The following is an 18,392-nucleotide window of genomic DNA, read 5'->3' on the forward strand; positions in this document are numbered from 1 at the left end:
CCAACCAGCAGCGAGCTTCCAGTAATGCCTTGCTGCTCCCGAGCCTACGTAGGAATGCTTTTCAACAAAGGATACCAAAAGAGTAAAGCAAAGTTGATAACAGAAGTCAATTGGAAAGTTGTATTAAATTGCATGCTCTAGCTGAATCATGAAAGGTTAATTTTGACTTTCCTGTCCTTTTAATATAAATAGGAAAAACCATACTCTAATGCCATAACGATTATCAAGGACACTTCTGTAAAGGTCTGCATCAGTGATTAATAGAATCTCCCACCCTGACCCAACACACGAGCAGGCGGGAGATTGTGGTCTTGTTCCGTTACCTTCATGACTATTTCTCGGCAGCGGGACAGCTCTTCAGAGCTCTGCAGGAAATGAACCTTGTCCCTGGGAATGGGGAGCTGGTAAAAATGCTTCTTCCTGGTCTGGGGATCGTCAACCGTGGTCTCTGTATCCGACAGTCCGTGATATAGAGCAGAACTAGTGAAAGAGAGGAATCAGGGGGTCATTAGGAACCATGTCTGTGCAGGGGACTGGAGGAAGTCACTGTGACATGGAGAAACATTCGAAATGTCTAACAGATATTTGACAGATTTATAAAACAGCTGTTGTCACAAGTCACCCCTAAAATAATTTAGCCAGAAAGATATTTACATTGCTGAGAAGATCCTGAGAATCAGCTACATGCGTGCTAATAACTTACAAAATATATCTTTGTATGCTTAAACGTTTGTGTGTGTAAATATACTTATTGTATGGCATTGTTTCAATATTCCTTAGCCTCTTTGTAAAAATGCTTGTGCAGCGGAACATTATTTAGATGTACGTAAACTTCTGCTTTAAAGGGTAGCAAAGTCAAAATCAGAATGTGCATGGGGGCATTTAAATAGAAACAAATGGTTCTAGTAAACGTTATTACAGGTTTGTTTGGTTTTCCAGTGGCATACGCACATATGCTGTGAGGGTCCGTGCATCAGTATTTAAACATACCTGCTAAGAGAGTCAGCAGTGACACAAATTTAGCCTTCGCAGACACAATACACACTCCCTCCATTGTTTGATTACTGGTGCGTATGCCGCTGAAAGAAAGTAACTTTTACTAGAAACATTTTAGATAATAAAAGTATATTGCAAAAATGCTTATATTTAAAAATTAAATCCTTCCATGCACATTTTATTTCTGACCTTTCCCTTTAAGGGACATTATACACCATTTTTCATATAACTGCATGTAATAGACCCTACTATAAAGAAAAATACGCACAGATACTGATCTAAAAATCCAGTATTAACCTTTTTAAAAACTTACTTAGAAGCTCCCAGTTTAGCACTGATGATGAGGTTAGGCTGGGACACCCACTGAAAGGGACAGAGAGCAGACCCTCCCCTCCCCTGCATATGAAAAGACCCTTTATGCAAGCAGTGGCAAGTAGGAGTCTGTAGACATCAGTCTACATCTAGAAATGTGGGGCTTGGTTTAGAGTCTGAAAATCAGCAGAATGTTATTTAAAAATAAGCAAAACTATACATTGTTACAAAACAGGCTGTATACATGAATCATCTACTAAATGTTTGCTAAGAAAAATCTAGTGTACAATATTCCTTTAAGTGTATTTATCTCCTGATCTATTTTCCAATAAAATGGTAGCTTGGCATATCTGTATCTATCTATTTGTCTGTGTCTGTTGTTCTGTCTGTATCTGTCTATCTGTATCTATCTTAATATTCAGTATTAATCGTTTGCACAAGAAATAACATATACAATACAAATCAATCATTTAAATACAAACAAACCAATGGACAAAGGACTACAGTTAGAAAGTGCTACACAGAGCACTCTGTCACATGTTTTTTTTTAAGGTCCCTGAGCTTAGAGCATACCCCTGCCAACATTTAAAGGGCCGTATTGTGGACTGGGCTGTGTCAGGAGGGGCAAGGTCATGGGTATGTCTTAAAGGAATTCTGACAAAGTAATTTGTAAAGGAATTCTGCAAATAGGGACATATGGCCGTCTGAGAGGGACAGCGCTCAGATTTAGGAACGGTCTCTCTCAAATATGGACTGTTGGAGTTGCAAGGTAAGTAAGAATGTGTCCATTAATAAAGTTTTATAGAAAGTTTTATGTATTGTCTAAGACAGCTTTTCCACTACAACATCAGAGTTGAGTAGTTTTAAGAATAGCATGTGGCGCTCAGATCGCTTGGCTCTGTTGCTTAGTGCACTACAATGTAAGTCAGCACAATATTCCGGACTCTTCACAACAAAATTGTTTTCAAAATGAGGCTGCAACCAAAGTAAGTGGCTCATTTGTTTGTCATATATTATGGATTTTGTCAATAAAATGTGTGGAAATGTATTTTGTCTATTGTAATAGGTACTTATATAATATCCTTGATTTCGTCTTTTAGCCTGCAACGCCTAAAATATTTATTAACTGGCCCTTTACAGAAGCTTGCCACTTCTGAAACTATGTGTTTAACCCCACAAAGATTTAGCCCAGGGGTATCAAGCTCAATGTATCTGGGGGCCACTGGCCACGTGTTCTTCTCCCATGGGGGCTGCTTGAACTGAATAAGTGCTTCAGAACTGGATATACTAAAAACTAAGTGACATTCACCCAAGTAGTAGTGCATGGTGGGAGTTGTATCCCACAACAGACATACACAGTTGTCTATATTTATCTTGCCCAGTAAGTGCCCAGTGAGGTGACCATTGTATAACTGTATAAAAAGAGACATTTATCCAAGCAGTGCATGGTGGGAGTCTACAATGGACACTTGTCTTTATATATTTATCTTTTAAGCGCCTACATAGAAAACTAGTTACACCTCTTAGAACCATAAAAAAATTGACAGCTCATAATAATGGTTTACCTATTAAAGAAGGGAGGGCCAGATGAAACTATCTTGAGGGCCGCATATGGCCCCAGGTCCAGTACTTTGAGACCACTAGTCATAACGCACATCTAGCTAAAACAGCCATAGAAGTACTTTTCACATTTATAGGAAACATTTCTACCTCTACATCACATATAAAGCTTTTGTCAGCCTTAATTAGCTTCATTAAGTTCGGGATCTCTTCCAAGGATCATTCACCAGATGAAACCTCAGAGAGGTTATAGCATCATACAGCTGTGTGAAATAACCCACCACCTGAAATGATCACCTATGGAAGCCTCGACGCTTCTGGTCCATTGGGTCTTTGAGGGAGCTGCTAACCTCTCTAAGAAACCTCCAGATTGAGGCTGGCAAACTAAACATAGCCTTCAACTTGGCTGAAAGAACAAAAGGTTCCCCTGACTTGCTCCACTGCTAGACATAAGCTCAGACATTGATTCAGGTTTAGGGAAGATATTAAGCTGTTGAGGAACAGGTTTGACTCTATCTAGCAAATTAGTGGTAACCTTAGGAGAGTTGCTGGGTTCATCTAGCAAACAAGGTCCTTAACACTTCTCTTAATGCGGCTCAAACCTGAAATAAAAAAGCACATCCTCACCTGGTGTCTCTAGAAGATGAATCCTTAGCAGAGGAACAGTTAGAGTCTAGCATCCCCTTCTTATGTTGGGGGTAACTAGACAAGTGACTGGAAATAGGTGACACAGATGTGACCTGAGGAGAGGTAACATCTGCGCCTGGTAATCTTTGTTTGGCTGGAGAAGGTATAGCAGCCATCAGTTTTGCAGAATGAATATATTTTGAATTTAGGAGATAGCTCAGTGGAACACCCTGAGGGTTAAGACTGGGAGGTAGGAACCTAGTGGCTACCCTGAGCAGAATTTAATGCAGACACCCCCTGTCTAGTATTTGCGATATGCTCAGAAGTTCTTACCGCTTCCAACACAGCTTCAAAACAGCTTAGTAAATATCAGTTTCCTGGTTAAGATGGCCACCCATCAGGAGGAAAGGGAGTGACTACCCATAACCCTGTGCAAAATGCAAGCCTTCCTGGGTTTTATTAACCTCTTAACAGCCTGTTGGTAATTACTCTAAGGGTATGTATAGCATAATCCCATACTAAGTGAGCTTGCAGACTAAGTGTCAGAGGTTGTGCATGCTAATGTCAATACCACTATACTCTTAAAGAGACTGCACTTGCTGAAGTTTCTAAATTATTGTGTAACATCCTCAGGCTATGTAAACACTATAGATGTTCAGGGAATAGCCGGGTGGCTGTGGAAGGTGACTTCTTTTACTTACCTGGCAGCAACCTTCTTCCTTTATCTTGGATCATTGCTGACACAGTCTGCTTTCAGCAGAAGGACCATCCAAGGAAGTGCAAGCACAGTTCCAAGGACCTATATTAGAGCAGCTCACCGTAGAACAGAAGATTGACAGATAAATGGGGTGGCTGTGACATCCCTACATTGGTAGAATAATTTTATTGCCAATATGAACTCCTTTGTTGACCTTGTTGTCCAAGAGGTCCTATTGAGGGGGAATATGGGTTTTAGAGAACCCTTATCAATATGATGACTGAGAACTTCAAACTTCCTTGCTGGAGGAAAACCAGAACTAAGGAATGCTGGGACATGTGGTGAAGTAAAGCTCTCCTGTACAGGTTTGTATCTCTTCCTTGAGAACAAAAAATATATCCCACACATGATGATTCATGGACTGACAATCATCTGAAGAAAAAGAAAACCGAAATGCCAGCACAGATGTAGTTGTTTTATTTTGTATCCTACATTAAATAATTGTGAAGTTATGCATTTATCTTACACAATTTTTATTAAAAAAAAAAAAAGAAAGAAAGAAAGAAAGAAGTTCAACTTCCAATTGTATACCAAATTAATTATACAATTATTTCATAACCAAACACATTTTCCTGCATCTATTTGTATCCTGGTGCTTATGCATCAATGCTGGTACAGTATCCGACAAAAGTGAGTACACCCCTCACATTTTTGTAAATATTTTATTATATCTTTTCATGACAACACTGAAGAAATTACACTTTGCTACAATGTAAAGTAGTGAGTGTACAGCCTGTATAACAGTGTCTATTTGCTGTCCCCTCAAAATAACTCAACACACAGCCATTAATGTCTAAACCATTGGCAACAAAAGTGAGTACACCCCTAAGTGGAAATATCCAAATTGGGCCCAATTAGCCATTTCCCTCCCCGGTGTCAAGTGACTCATTAGTGTTACAAGGTCTCAGTTGTGAACGGGGAGCAGGTGTGTTAAATTTGGTGTTATCGCTCTCTTACCGGTCACTGAAAGTTCAACATGGCACCTCATGGCAAAGAACTCTCTGAGGATCTGAAAAAAAGAATTGTTGCTCTAAATAAAGATGGCCTAGGCTATAAGAAGATCGCCAGGACCCTGAATTTGAGCTGTAGAACCGTGGGCAAGACCATACAGCGGTTTAACAGGACAGGTTTCACTCAGAACAGGCCTCGCCATGGTTGACCAAAGGAGTTGAGTGCATGTGCTCAGCGTCATATCCAGAGGTTGTCTTTGGGAAACAGACGTATGAGTGCTCGCAAGGCGGAGTCACACACAACACTATGGGACCAAACTTGACACTGATAGCCATCACACCAAACACCCATTGCGCTCATATTTAAAGCACAAAATATTGGCCCTTGTGTGTAAAGTAATGGCAAATATGTCCAGTAAACAAAAAGAGAGACCTAAGCTGGCACTCTTGGTTACAGAAAAATGTGTCAGTTGTCATAGCAACGTTATACATAAGGGCGTATCTATGGCTACTCAAAAATAACATTGCTTGAAAAGATACATACATATGGGGAAAACAAACAATACAGGGAGTGCAGAATTATTAGGCAAATGAGTATTTTGACCACATCATCCTCTTTATGCATGTTGTCTTACTCCAAGCTGTATAGGCTCGAAAGCCTACTACCAATTAAGCATATTAGGTGATGTGCATCTCTGTAATGAGAAGGGGTGTGGTCTAATGACATCAACACCCTATATCAGGTGTGCATAATTATTAGGCAACTTCCTTTCCTTTGGCAAAATGGGTCAAAAGAAGGACTTGACAGGCTCAGAAAAGTCAAAAATAGTGAGATATCTTGCAGAGGGATGCAGCACTCTTAAAATTGCAAAGCTTCTGAAGCGTGATCATCAAACAATCAAGCGTTTCATTCAAAATAGTCAACAGGGTCGCAAGAAGCGTGTGGAAAATCCAAGGCGCAAAATAACTGCCCATGAACTGAGAAAAGTCAAGCGTGCAGCTGCCAAGATGCCACTTGCCACTAGTTTGGCCATATTTCAGAGCTGCAACATCACTGGAGTGCCCAAAAGCACAAGGTGTGCAATACTCAGAGACATGGCCAAGGTAAGAAAGGCTGAAAGACGACCACCACTGAACAAGACACACAAGCTGAAACGTCAAGACTGGGCCAAGAAATATCTCAAGACTGATTTTTCTAAGGTTTTATGGACTGATGAAATGAGAGTGAGTCTTGATGGGCCAGATGGATGGGCCCGTGGCTGGATTGGTAAAGGGCAGAGAGCTCCAGTCCGACTCAGACGCCAGCAAGGTGGAGGTGGAGTACTGGTTTGGGCTGGTATCATCAAAGATGAGCTTGTGGGGCCTTTTCGGGTTGAGGATGGAGTCAAGCTCAACTCCCAGTCCTACTGCCAGTTTCTGGAAGACACCTTCTTCAAGCAGTGGTACAGGAAGAAGTCTGCATCCTTCAAGAAAAACATGATTTTCATGCAGGACAATGCTCCATCACACGCGTCCAAGTACTCCACAGCGTGGCTGGCAAGAAAGGGTATAAAAGAAGAAAATCTAATGACATGGCCTCCTTGTTCACCTGATCTGAACCCCATTGAGAACCTGTGGTCCATCATCAAATGTGAGATTTACAAGGAGGGAAAACAGTACACCTCTCTGAACAGTGTCTGGGAGGCTGTGGTTGCTGCTGCATGCAATGTTGATGGTGAACAGATCAAAACACTGACAGAATCCATGGATGGCAGGCTTCTGAGTGTCCTTGCAAAGAAAGGTGGCTATATTGGTCACTGATTTGTTTTTGTTTTGTTTTTGAATGTCAGAAATGTATATTTGTGAATGTTGAGATGTTATATTGGTTTCACTGGTAAAAATAAATAATTGAAATAGGTATATATTTGTTTTTTGTTAAGTTGCCTAATAATTATGCACAGTAATAGTCACCTGCACACACAGATATCCCCATAAAATAGCTAAAACTAAAAACAAACTAAAAACTACTTCCAAAAATATTCAGCTTTGAGATTAATGAGTTTTTTGGGTTCATTGAGAACATGGTTGTTGTTCAATAATAAAATTAATCCTCAAAAATACAACTTGCCTAATAATTCTGCACTCCCTGTATACACACTCTCTAGATATCCCTATACATATAGCCACATTGTCAGCGCTGTATGTAAGCAAATTAATTTAAATCATATCATACAGAACATACAACAATGGTAGAGTAATCTTAAATGCAACATATGTATTCTCAAAAGATTAATCACCAATCTATAAAGGAAAGGTGCATATTAGACTGAATACTAAATTCAGTCTAATACTATATAAATAACAATGTTAGAAAGGACAAAAACCTCCTCTATTGGCATGTTTACCAAATCATTACAAAAAGGGAGAAACTATTGGAAAGCTGCCAGATCTAAATTCTCATTTAATCCCTCAGGGAATAGTGTCTTGAGCTTCCAGATCCAATAGGTCTCCCTTTGTCGCAAACTAGTAAATCTATTATAACGAACAGATTTTGGGATGAATTCTATAGGGACAATATGATATATATTATCTTTACCCCCATGCATGAGTGTACTATGTTGTTACACACTTTGTTTATTAAAGTTATGTTTAATGTTTCTATGGTGTTCTCCCCATCGTGTTCTCAAACACCTACTGGTGCGTCCACAATACTGAATTCCACAAATGCATGTTATTAAATAAAAAATATATATGCTTTCACATGTCATCCGGGTCTTAATCTGAAATATTTCTCCAGTCGTATTGGATCTAAAACTCGTCTCATTATGTCCAATATGGTCACATGTCTGGCATCTACTCTTAGCACATTTGTAGACCCCCTTCTTAAGTTTAAAAAACCCAGAAGACTGCTGATGTTGTCCCCTAGTCTCAGGCCTTCCTTTTTATGTCACAACCTTACTGGGGGCTAAACAACTTTTCAAAGTAGGGCCCTCCTAAAGATACATAACGGTTTATTCCCTACAATTTCCTTAAGAATTGGATCATTCTTTAAAATGGGCCAGTGTTTTTCTATAGCCAGGGCGATATCTCTATAACTGCTATTAAATAGAGGAGGTTTTTGTCCTTTCTAACATTGTTATTTGTATGGTACTGTATTAGTCTGAATTTAGTATTCAGTCTAATATGCACCTTTCCTTTATAGATTGGTGATTAATCTTTTGAGAATACATATGTTGCATTTAAGATTACTCTACCATTGTCGTATGTTCTGTATGATATGATTTAAATTAATTTGCTTACATACAGCGCTGACAATGTGGCTATATGTATAGGGATATCTAGAGAGTGTGTATATTGCTTCTTTTCCCCATATCTATGTATCTTTTCAATCAATGTTATTTTTGAGTAGCCATAGAAACGCCCTTATGTATAACGTTGCTATGACAACGGACACATTTTTCTGTAATCAAGAGTGCCAGCTTAGGTCTCCCTTTTTGTTTACTGGACATATTTGCCATTACTTTACACACAAGGGCCCAATATTTTGTGCTTTAAATATGAGCGCATTGGGTGTTTGTGTGTGATGGCTATTAGTGTCAAGTTTGGTCCCATAGTGTTGTGTGTGACTCCGCCATGTGATTACTGATTGGTTTAGATGAAGTGACGTTACGATTTGAGGGGTGTGTTGCTATGACACCGTTACACTTACAGGATTGAGCGTGCGTCTGTTTACCTATTTCCAGCTGCCACCTGCAGGGTGGACTTATAAGAGGAATATGGATTGTCATCTTCTATATTTATCAAGGAGGCAGCTCTATCTGTATACAATTACTGCTATACGGTGGTGTTCGCCTTATAGGGGGCGCTTTAAGGGCTGATCTTATACTGATGATGCATGTATACATATATATGTTTGTATACTGCATCCTGGCCACAGGAATTCTTTGTTTCTGATTGTGGAAAATGTTTTTTATGTTTAGAATGTATTGTTTGATATATGTATTTATTTATGGACTTTTAATATTGCTCACTATGTATTCAGGTCTGCAAACTAAAATGTGTTTTCTTTGCTTAAGTCATCATATTATAAGCAGCTGTAGTCCGTCTGTGATTAGATCATGTGACTCAACTTCAACATGTGCACACAATGTGTTTTTAATGTATAATGTTTGTGCTGTATATATAGTGTGTTTTGTATAGCTCACTTGCCACTGCCTGATGAAAAGGTGCCAGCAGCATCTTGAAACGCGTAGCAGAATTTCTTGTATTGTTTTTATACTACTTTTTAATAAAATATATCCCTTGCCTTGGGATATTTTAATTTATTTTATAGGTTTGTGAGCTTTATTTTGGGGTCTCATATCCTTTGCTGGACTGTGGATCCTGTTCTTTGGAGTGAGTCAGCTGGTAGACTCTGATATACCAGCTTGCACTACTTGCATTGCATTATAGTGCGCAGCATATGTGAGTATTCCATCACAGAAGGGGCACATATTAGGGGCTTTGAAAGCATTAGTGACCATCTGCACCATTGGAGTCTCCCTGTTTCCCTCCCTATTTTTGTTCTTTCATCCCAGACTCAAGATCACATTGAATCTGGTGGGAGCTAGCTGGTGGGCTCTGAATACTCCAGCCTGCAAGAATAGCACTGCATCAAAGTGCGCTCCGTTTGAGTGCCCATTTATTTGTAAGGGGATCATTTCTGGGGAAGATCTAGCTGTGTTTTAACATTCTGCACCATTGGAGTGCCTTCTTCTCTTTCATTTTTTTCTCAGATTTTCCATCCATTCTTAAAGGGCCTCTAAACCCAAAATCTTTCTTTCATGATTCAGATGATATCTTCAGTGTTGTCACATGTAAAGATATAATAAAATATTTACAAAGATTTGAGGGGTGTACTCACTTTTGTGGGATACTGAATATATTTCCTTATTCAATATGCACATAATGACTAGGCATCCAGTACATACTAAGAAAAGCTAAGCTAAATATCTAAAGTGATATAGAATATAGTGGGAATCCATGTAACCAAATATAAATAGATGCTAGTCTATGTATCATGTGAAAGTAGAGTGGCTTCCATAGATATGCAAACACTATAGAAAAATGTTAAGACAACAAGTTTATTATGCTAATTTGGTTACAATTTGTATCTAAAGAAAGAAAATTAATTTTACAAAACCAAATTTTATAAAACATTTAAAACCCTTGGAAATTGATTCATTTGAAAAGGTAAAACAAAAAAGGTATACGCCCAACGTGGGGCTCGAACCCACGACCCTGAGATTAAGAGTCTCATGCTCTACCGACTGAGCTAGCCGGGCTTTCATTGTAATCATGCTAGAAACTGAGTCGAGGCACCATAGTAAGATAAGCAAAGCTTTTTTCCCTCCAATAAAATAATAATTCTGCATGGTATAAACATTTTAGTATTGAAATGGGCATCAAACTGCAACCATGATTTTCAATTGTTATATTACCCACTGTGCCAAATTTAAATAAAAAAAAAAAATCACATTCTTTATATATTCTTTAATCATCTCTTGAAAATAAAATAAATAAAAAATAATCTAAATTCAAGAAAATATAAATAAGATGACTCTCAAAGAATGCTTATGAATGAAAACATGTTTGCCAACATATCTTTGTTCTACACAAATCATTTTAAATTTATTTAAATAGGCATAACAACACATAACACAGATAAAGAGTGCATTAGACATTTGGTTTGGCATAAATAACTTTTTGTTGTGTGCACTTTAAATATTTTATGCGTTGGTAAAAATGTTGTTTTATCTGCTGTGTGTATTTGAGATAAACTGTTAAGTAAAAATCTTTATTATTATTACTGACACCACCACAAATTACAACAACATTTAAAAAAATAACAACAACAGCAAAAAAGACGCCCAACGTGGGGCTCGAACCCACGACCCTGAGATTAAGAGTCTCATGCTCTACCGACTGAGCTAGCCGGGCCTATATTTCTGTCCTGTCACTTCCTTTCTACTTGGGCACAGAAACTAAATAACAAGCAGCACAGAGTCTCAAATTACAAGTAAGAACAGTAAGCCAAGTTTCCTGCCTACTAATACTACTAAGCAACAGTTTCCTGACAGTGCCTTTTCATTCATGTAAAACGGTTTCATGATTATATAGCAACAGTCTATATATATATATATATATATATATATAGCAATATTGTAAAAAAAAAACAAAGCCCTGAAACAAAATGAGACAATGTAAAGAAACTTCTGCAGTAATTAAAGGGACACTGAACCCAATTTTTTTCTTTTGTGATTCAGATAGAGCATGCAATTTTAAGCAACTTTCTAATTTACTCCTATTATCAATTTTTCTTCGTTCTCTTGCTGTCTTTATTTAAAAAAGAAGGCATCTAAGCTTTTTTTGGTTTAGTATTCTGGACAGCACTTTTTTTATTGGTGGATAAATGTATCCACCAATCAGCAAGGACAGCCCAGGTTGTTCACCAAAAATGGGCCGGCATCTAAACTTACATTCTTGCATTTTAAATAAAGATACCAAGAGAATGAAGAAAAATTGATAATAGGAGTAAATTAGAAAGTTGCTTAAAATTTCATGCTCTATCTGAATCACGCAAAAAAAAAAAATTGGGTTCAGTGTCCCTTTAAGCAGTCACCATGTAGCAATCAGAGAGGTAAATCTTAAGGATGCAACTCCTGCCTCTCTAGAAGTAATCCATTTTTTTTAAGTACATAAGAAGAAATATGGTTAAATTAATTAATTTTATTTACCAATAATAAACTTTTTATGAGACATTCAATTTTGAGTTTAAATAGAAAGTCATTTTAATTTTGTTACACCTGAAATAATTTTTTATTTTTTTTGCATTTCTGCTTGTAAGAGCATGATAGACTTTTTTTTTTTTTTACTATTCTCTGCCCCATTAAACAATCTTTTAAACCAGCATTTTTATTCAGGATACTGGGCAGCTAAGATTGGTCTTTTGTGTAGTATTTTCCTACAGAACCGGTACTCCTCGGTCTCCCCTTTTCGACAAGCAGCTGATAGCTACAGTGTTGGTTGGGGGTATTTTTAGTAACTATCAGTGGCTTCTCTAGGTTGATACACAAGTGCATTTTTTAATGCGTTACAAAATATCTAGCACAAGGTGGCAAACCTTTTTGAGTGTGTGTGTGCCCACATTTGTGACGCAGGTACAGAGGACCTGCAGGTGGGGGATGCCAATCCGGCTTTGAAGAAGTAAAAGGTATTTGTAAAATATGGGGCAATGTAAACTTTCATCAATGAAAGTGCCCCTATTTTTAATAGTATTTTTAAAAACCGGGCACTAATTGATGAAAGTTTACATTCACTTTAACACAACTTTGCAATATATTTTCATTATTAATTTTGCCCTCTCCTTGTAATTTAGCTCTGAAAATTGTTAAAAAAAAGTTTTAAATCTCAGAACTTGAAATGCACCTGCTGACTGCTGAAGTCCAACCCTGCTACATACATGTCCCTAATTGGCTTTATCAGATAATAACTGCAAAAGAATTCACTAACTTTATGACTGTGACTTGCCTTGTTGTCTGCAGACTAAAATCCCTGATTGGCTCCTCCAAATAAGGCAAATGGTGTGTGGAATTTGGCTTTTGAAAATAATCGGAGAAAAAAGGATGTTAATGTATTAAAAACGCTAAAACTTGGCTGATATGTTATTCTATAGCAACACAACAGAACTGTCTTGTAATTAGAATGTGTTTACTGTCCATTTAATAGAAATCATTGCAATATGTATTAGTCATCTTTTAAAAGGATTTTACCCTTTTTATTTTATTTTTAAAATAAATGTATGCAGAGTCCATGACTACCTGTTGTAGCCTCACAAGGCCCTGGGGTCTCCCAAGTAAGGTATAGATAGATTGATGTCATAAATATTCTAGAGCAACTTGAGCTGGCTTCCACTAGCATTCACTTAACAGTAACAGGAAGTCAGTTTTTTGCCCATGCTCAGAAAAGGACAAAATGCAACTTAAGTTCAGCTCCCTTATGTCACATATCTGTCCCAAATTGGCTTCAGCAAAAATGATTATAGAAGAACTGCAAAACAATAAATAAACAATAAAAAATCTGAATAACAAGCTTGGATTGGCTCCTCAAAAAAAAAAAAAAAAAAAAAAAGAGATGTTGTGGGTATTGGAAAATCTACAGGCAACAAGGTGTTAAGCTATTCATAAAGTTTGCATACCTAGTTGTACGTCAATTCATTGCAAGACTAAATAAATTATTACAACTGGTTACAAACTACAGACAAAGCTGCCGGCGAGTGGAGCTTTTTGGCTAAAAGAGGTTGCTGAGTAAGCACCTCTAGCACTGAAAGGGTTAATGCCTTTCCTGGTAGAAGTACATTCTAACAATGATATTATTGTTTTAATGGAACAGTCAAGTCAAAAAAAACTTTTATGATTGAAATAGGGAATGTAATTTTAAACAACTTTCCAATTTACTCTTAACACACATTTTTGCTTTGTTCTCTTGGTATTCTTAGTTGAAAGCTAAACCTAGGAGGTTCATATGCTAATTTCTTAGACTTTGAAGACTGCCTCTAATCTGAAAGCATTTTGACCACTAGAGGGCGTTAGTTTATGTGTTTCATATAGATAACATTGAGCTCATGCACGTGAAGTTACCCTGGAGTGAGCACTGATTGGCTAAAATGCAAGTCTGTCAAAATAACTGAAATAAGGGGGCAGTTTGCAGAGGCTTAGATACAAGGTAATTACAGAGGTAAAAAGTATATTAATATAACTATGTTGGTTGTGCAAAACTGGGCAATGGGTAATAAAGGGATTATCTTTCTTTATAAACAACAACAATTCTGGTGTTGACTGTCCCTTTAAGTATTTTCTTTTTGCTTTTTTTTTATGGTTGTGGAGGTTTGTCACACTCCACTAATACAAATGTAGGAGCTGTCCTTTTTAACCAATAATAATCAAAATGGGCAGATACAATTTCTGGTATTTTCAAAATGAAAAGTAAACAAGATTTATTTAAATTAAAGGGCATCACTTGTGAGAATGATTCATTTTATTACTAGTGACTACTAGTGTAGTGTTTGACCTCTACAATGAGTTAAACACATTGTTAAAGTAACCTCTCTGTGGCTGCAGAGAACTGCTGGTCCTGAGCATAAAACAGTCGTTCCTGATTGGCACACTAACTGTCTCTGTTTGAGATCAGCAGTCCTCAGTGACTCCCAAGTGGTACTTAAACTATGTGTTTAACCCACTTATGGGATTAAATACATAGAGTTGCAGGGTCAGTATTGATAAAATTGGATTCATTTTGTCACTGCTACTTTCATAGACATATACATATTAGACTAGTCTTTTTTATGTTAACTTTGCTGACAGAGATATTTGTGCACACATCTCTTGAAAGTGTTGAGCTCTGGGAGCCCAGGCAGGTAAACCAAGTAAAAGCTCTCCTCTCTGGGTCGCCTGATTCCCACACTGCTGTCACACAGACATTGCCAGTCTGAGGCTACCCAGTCTTGTGCTGCTATCATGGGTCTGTTGTACAAACACTGTGTTTGTGTGTCTGCACAAGCAAATATTTGTGCAATCTATTTAGCGATGGTGGGAATTTCTGTGCCATGTTGGAGCGTGATCCAGACAAGTCCTAGGTACCAGGTGGAGGTGATGCGCTTGTTTGCACTGTGGCTTTCCGAGCCTGAGAATCACGGCTCTCACACGCCCGTCCTTGGGAGCCCAGCACCTGACCGATGGGAATGCATTCAACACACAGGATATAAATATCCTTCTCCGCTTTGTACACGGAGTGCTCTGCTGTCCTAGAAACAGCATAGCAGAAAGCAATAACTCTATATGATTATTACTGTGATTAAAGGGATAGGAAAGTCAAAATGAATCTTGCATGATTCAGATAGCACAGGTCATTTTAAGACACTTTTAAATTCACTTCTATTTTCAAATGTGCTGCGTTCTCTTAGTATCCCTTGTTAAAAGATGAATACGCGCATAGCATACACTAGTGAGAGCTGCTGCTAATTGGTGCCTGCACACATTTGTCTCTTGTGATTGGCTAAATAGATATTTTCAGCTTCCTGTCAGTAGTGCAATGCTGTCCCTTCAGCAATGGATAACAAGAGAATGAAGAAAATTTGATAATAGAATTAAATTGGAAAGTTGTTAAAAATTGTATGTTCTATCTGAATCATAAAAGAAAATTTTGGGGTTTACTATCCCTTTAAGGAAACAGGATTTAATGCCCTGCTAATTTACTTTTTTGTCAGAAATAATTTAAAAGGACACTGTACCCAAAATTTTCTTTCGTGATTCAGATTGAGCATGAAGTTTTAAGCAACTTTCTAATTTACTCCTATTATCAAATTTTCTTCATTCTCTTGGTATCTTTATTTGAAATGCAAGAATGTAAGTTTAGATGCCGGCCCATTTTTGGTGAACAACCTGGGTTGTCCTTGCTGATTGGTGGATAAATTCATCCACCAATAAAAAAGTGCTGTCCAGAGTACTAAAACCAAAAAAAAGCTTAGCTGCCTTCTTTTTCAAATAATGATAGCAAGAGAACGAAGAAAAATTGCTAATAGGAGTAAATTAGAAAGTTGCTTAAAATTGCATGCTCTTTCTGAATTACAAAAGAAAAGATTTGGGTTCAGCGTCCCTTTAAACTTAAAGGGATATGAAACCCAAAATTTCTCAGATAGAACATACCCTTTTAAACAACTTTCCAACTGACTTCTATTATCAAATTTTTCTTTTTGCTTTGTTGAAAAGGAGGAATCTGTGCACGTGTCTGCAACACTATATGGCAGTAATTTTGCAACTATGTTATACAATAGCAAGAGCAGTAGATGGCAGCATTATTTTCTGTCATGTAGCGCTCCAGGCATGTGCACGCTACCTATCTAGATATCTCTTCAACAAAGAATAACAAGAGAACGAAGCAAATTTAAGAGACATAAATTGGAAACTTTAAGTGCTAAGCTGAATTTAATATTTTTCTGTTTTTTACTATTTTCAAAAAACATTTTTTTTTGACATTTTTTATTTTTCCCCCAGATCCCCAAGACTTATACCATTGGAAAGGTTAGGCGATTATCTTTCCAATGGTGGGTCTTGGGGATCTGTAGCTGCTTAGATCCCTGAGATACAGGTTTCTAAGCAGCATGCCCCCTTTCCCTATACTTTGACAATTTTAAATAAAGTTGCGCGGTGACGAAATTATGTCATTGCGCGTGATGTCAACGCACGTAACGGAAAGCCCCGGCGATGCCTGTCACTATGCAGGCCCGATCGCCGGGGTAGGAGCGGGTGGGGGACCCCAGATTGCAAAAAAGGTAGTTGCGTGCTAATGACGGCTCTGAGCCGTCATTAGCACTCAAGGGGTTAAATTGTATTATCTGTCTGAATCATGAAAGAAACATTTGGGTTTCATGTCTCTGAGACATGGCAGAGCAATAATAATATATTTTAATGCATTACAGCAGTTTATGATTACACTCAGAATCTGAGAAATGGAAACCCCATCTGCAAACTTCCCAAGCATAACCCTGCTACATATATTTCCCACACTGGCCTTAACAGAGGTGATAAGAGAAGATATCACAAAACAATGCAAGTTGTGCTAACAGAAATGACAATGACAAGTCTTTCCTTATTTACTAACAGGTCTATACTTGGCTCCTGTAAATAAAGCAACTGTAGGGAGAGTTTGGCTTGTAAAAAAAAAAGATATTTGTTTGTCCCTTACAGGGCACTAAGCCACAAGGTTAACTAAAGTCTTTAAGCGCTTCTCTTTCTGTATGCTTTTATATTATGACCCTGGGGAATTCTCCCTAAGGGATATGGGGGAAACCAGACGTAGACTCCGTGCCCAGTGTCCCTAGAGGGATAAGGTTGCACCTCACTAATGAGGTCCACAGAAAGCTTAAACAATCATCTGGGGTTGCACTTTACCTTGTTCAGAGAGGGATTGCTTGGTATTTCGGGGCTGGACTGACCTTGTTAGGCGGGATGATGCTGATATACTTAAAGGGACAGTAAAGGTTCAGAATAATGTAATATCATTCTGCACAAAGTGCAGAATTATATAACATTATCTAAGCGGTAACTTTGAAAAATGTAAAGTATTTTCAGATTTTGCAAAATCTTATTGGTAACCCAAAAGAAACAACCCGTTTAATCACTCAGGCCTCTATGGAGGGCTTGTACTAAAGCTTCCAAACTAATTTCCCCAGTGTATATATATTGGCCGACCATATATATACACACACACACCTTGCAGCAACAATAGAAAGAAAAATAAAAAACAAGAAAATCTTACGATAAATAGTGGCAGATTGATCATCACAATAAAGTTGCACAACAATTGTATAACATATTAACATAGTAGATAAGGTTGAAAAAAGACCGAAATCCATCAAGTTCAACCTATACGCATCTAATATACTTACCTTTGTTAGGAATCTAAGAAAGGACATTAGAGATAGAGGACTGACAAAATCTTATCTGTAACCCAAGAAAAACAACCTGTTTAATCAAGAAAGTGTAATGTTTCAAAGCTGTTTACTTACAAAAGTCTCAATCCTTAAGTGAGGGTTTGGGAAGAACATTGGGCCTCTTTGGAAGGTTTGTACTAAAACTTCCAAAATGACTTCCCACCCCAGTATATAAGACTTTCGGCTAGATTACAAGTTATGGCTGCTCGCTAATTTCGTGTACGTTATTTTCATTGCGCTTCTATTACAGGTTTGAAAAAGCCCGGCTTGCGCAAGCGATATAGTGGCGTTAAGCTTCATGCTTCACCCAAATACAAGCGCTGCTTTGAGGTGCTCGTGCACGATTTCCCGATAGACATCAATGGAGAGAGCCGGCAAAAAAAAAAAGCCTAACTCCTGCAATCACGGAAACAAAAGATCCGTAACGCAGCCCCATTGATGTCTACGGGGAAAGAAAAAGTTACGTTTAAACCTAACACTCTAACATAAAAACCACATCTAAACACCCCTAATCTGCTGCCCCCGACATCCCTGCAACCTACATCATGTTATTAACCCCTAATCTGCCGCCCTTAACATCGCCGCCACCTAAATAAAACTATTAACCCCTAATATGCCGCTTCCGATATCGCCGCCAGCTACATACAGTTATTAACCCCTAATCTACTGCCCCTAACATTGC

At 38.0% G+C, this 18,392-nt stretch overlaps 1 protein-coding gene and 2 non-coding genes across 3 annotated transcripts in view; all 3 read right to left on the bottom strand.

Annotated features, from left to right (window-relative positions):
- Positions 1-18,392, bottom strand: part of EXD3 (exonuclease 3'-5' domain containing 3) — an 849,727-nt gene that overhangs the window by 443,935 nt on the left and 387,400 nt on the right. The window contains exon 12 of the mRNA XM_053695892.1: positions 324-480. Within this exon, the coding sequence (XP_053551867.1) occupies positions 324-480 (157 nt within the window). The remainder of the gene's footprint in view (positions 1-323; positions 481-18,392) is intronic.
- On the bottom strand, positions 10,433-10,505 carry TRNAK-CUU (transfer RNA lysine (anticodon CUU)). The gene has a single exon. It is a non-coding gene; the product is annotated as a tRNA-Lys (tRNA).
- Positions 11,088-11,160, bottom strand: TRNAK-CUU (transfer RNA lysine (anticodon CUU)). The gene has a single exon. It is a non-coding gene; the product is annotated as a tRNA-Lys (tRNA).

The sequence above is a fragment of the Bombina bombina genome, chromosome 12 (genome assembly GCF_027579735.1).
Source record: "Bombina bombina isolate aBomBom1 chromosome 12, aBomBom1.pri, whole genome shotgun sequence".
Taxonomy (NCBI): domain Eukaryota; kingdom Metazoa; phylum Chordata; class Amphibia; order Anura; family Bombinatoridae; genus Bombina; species Bombina bombina.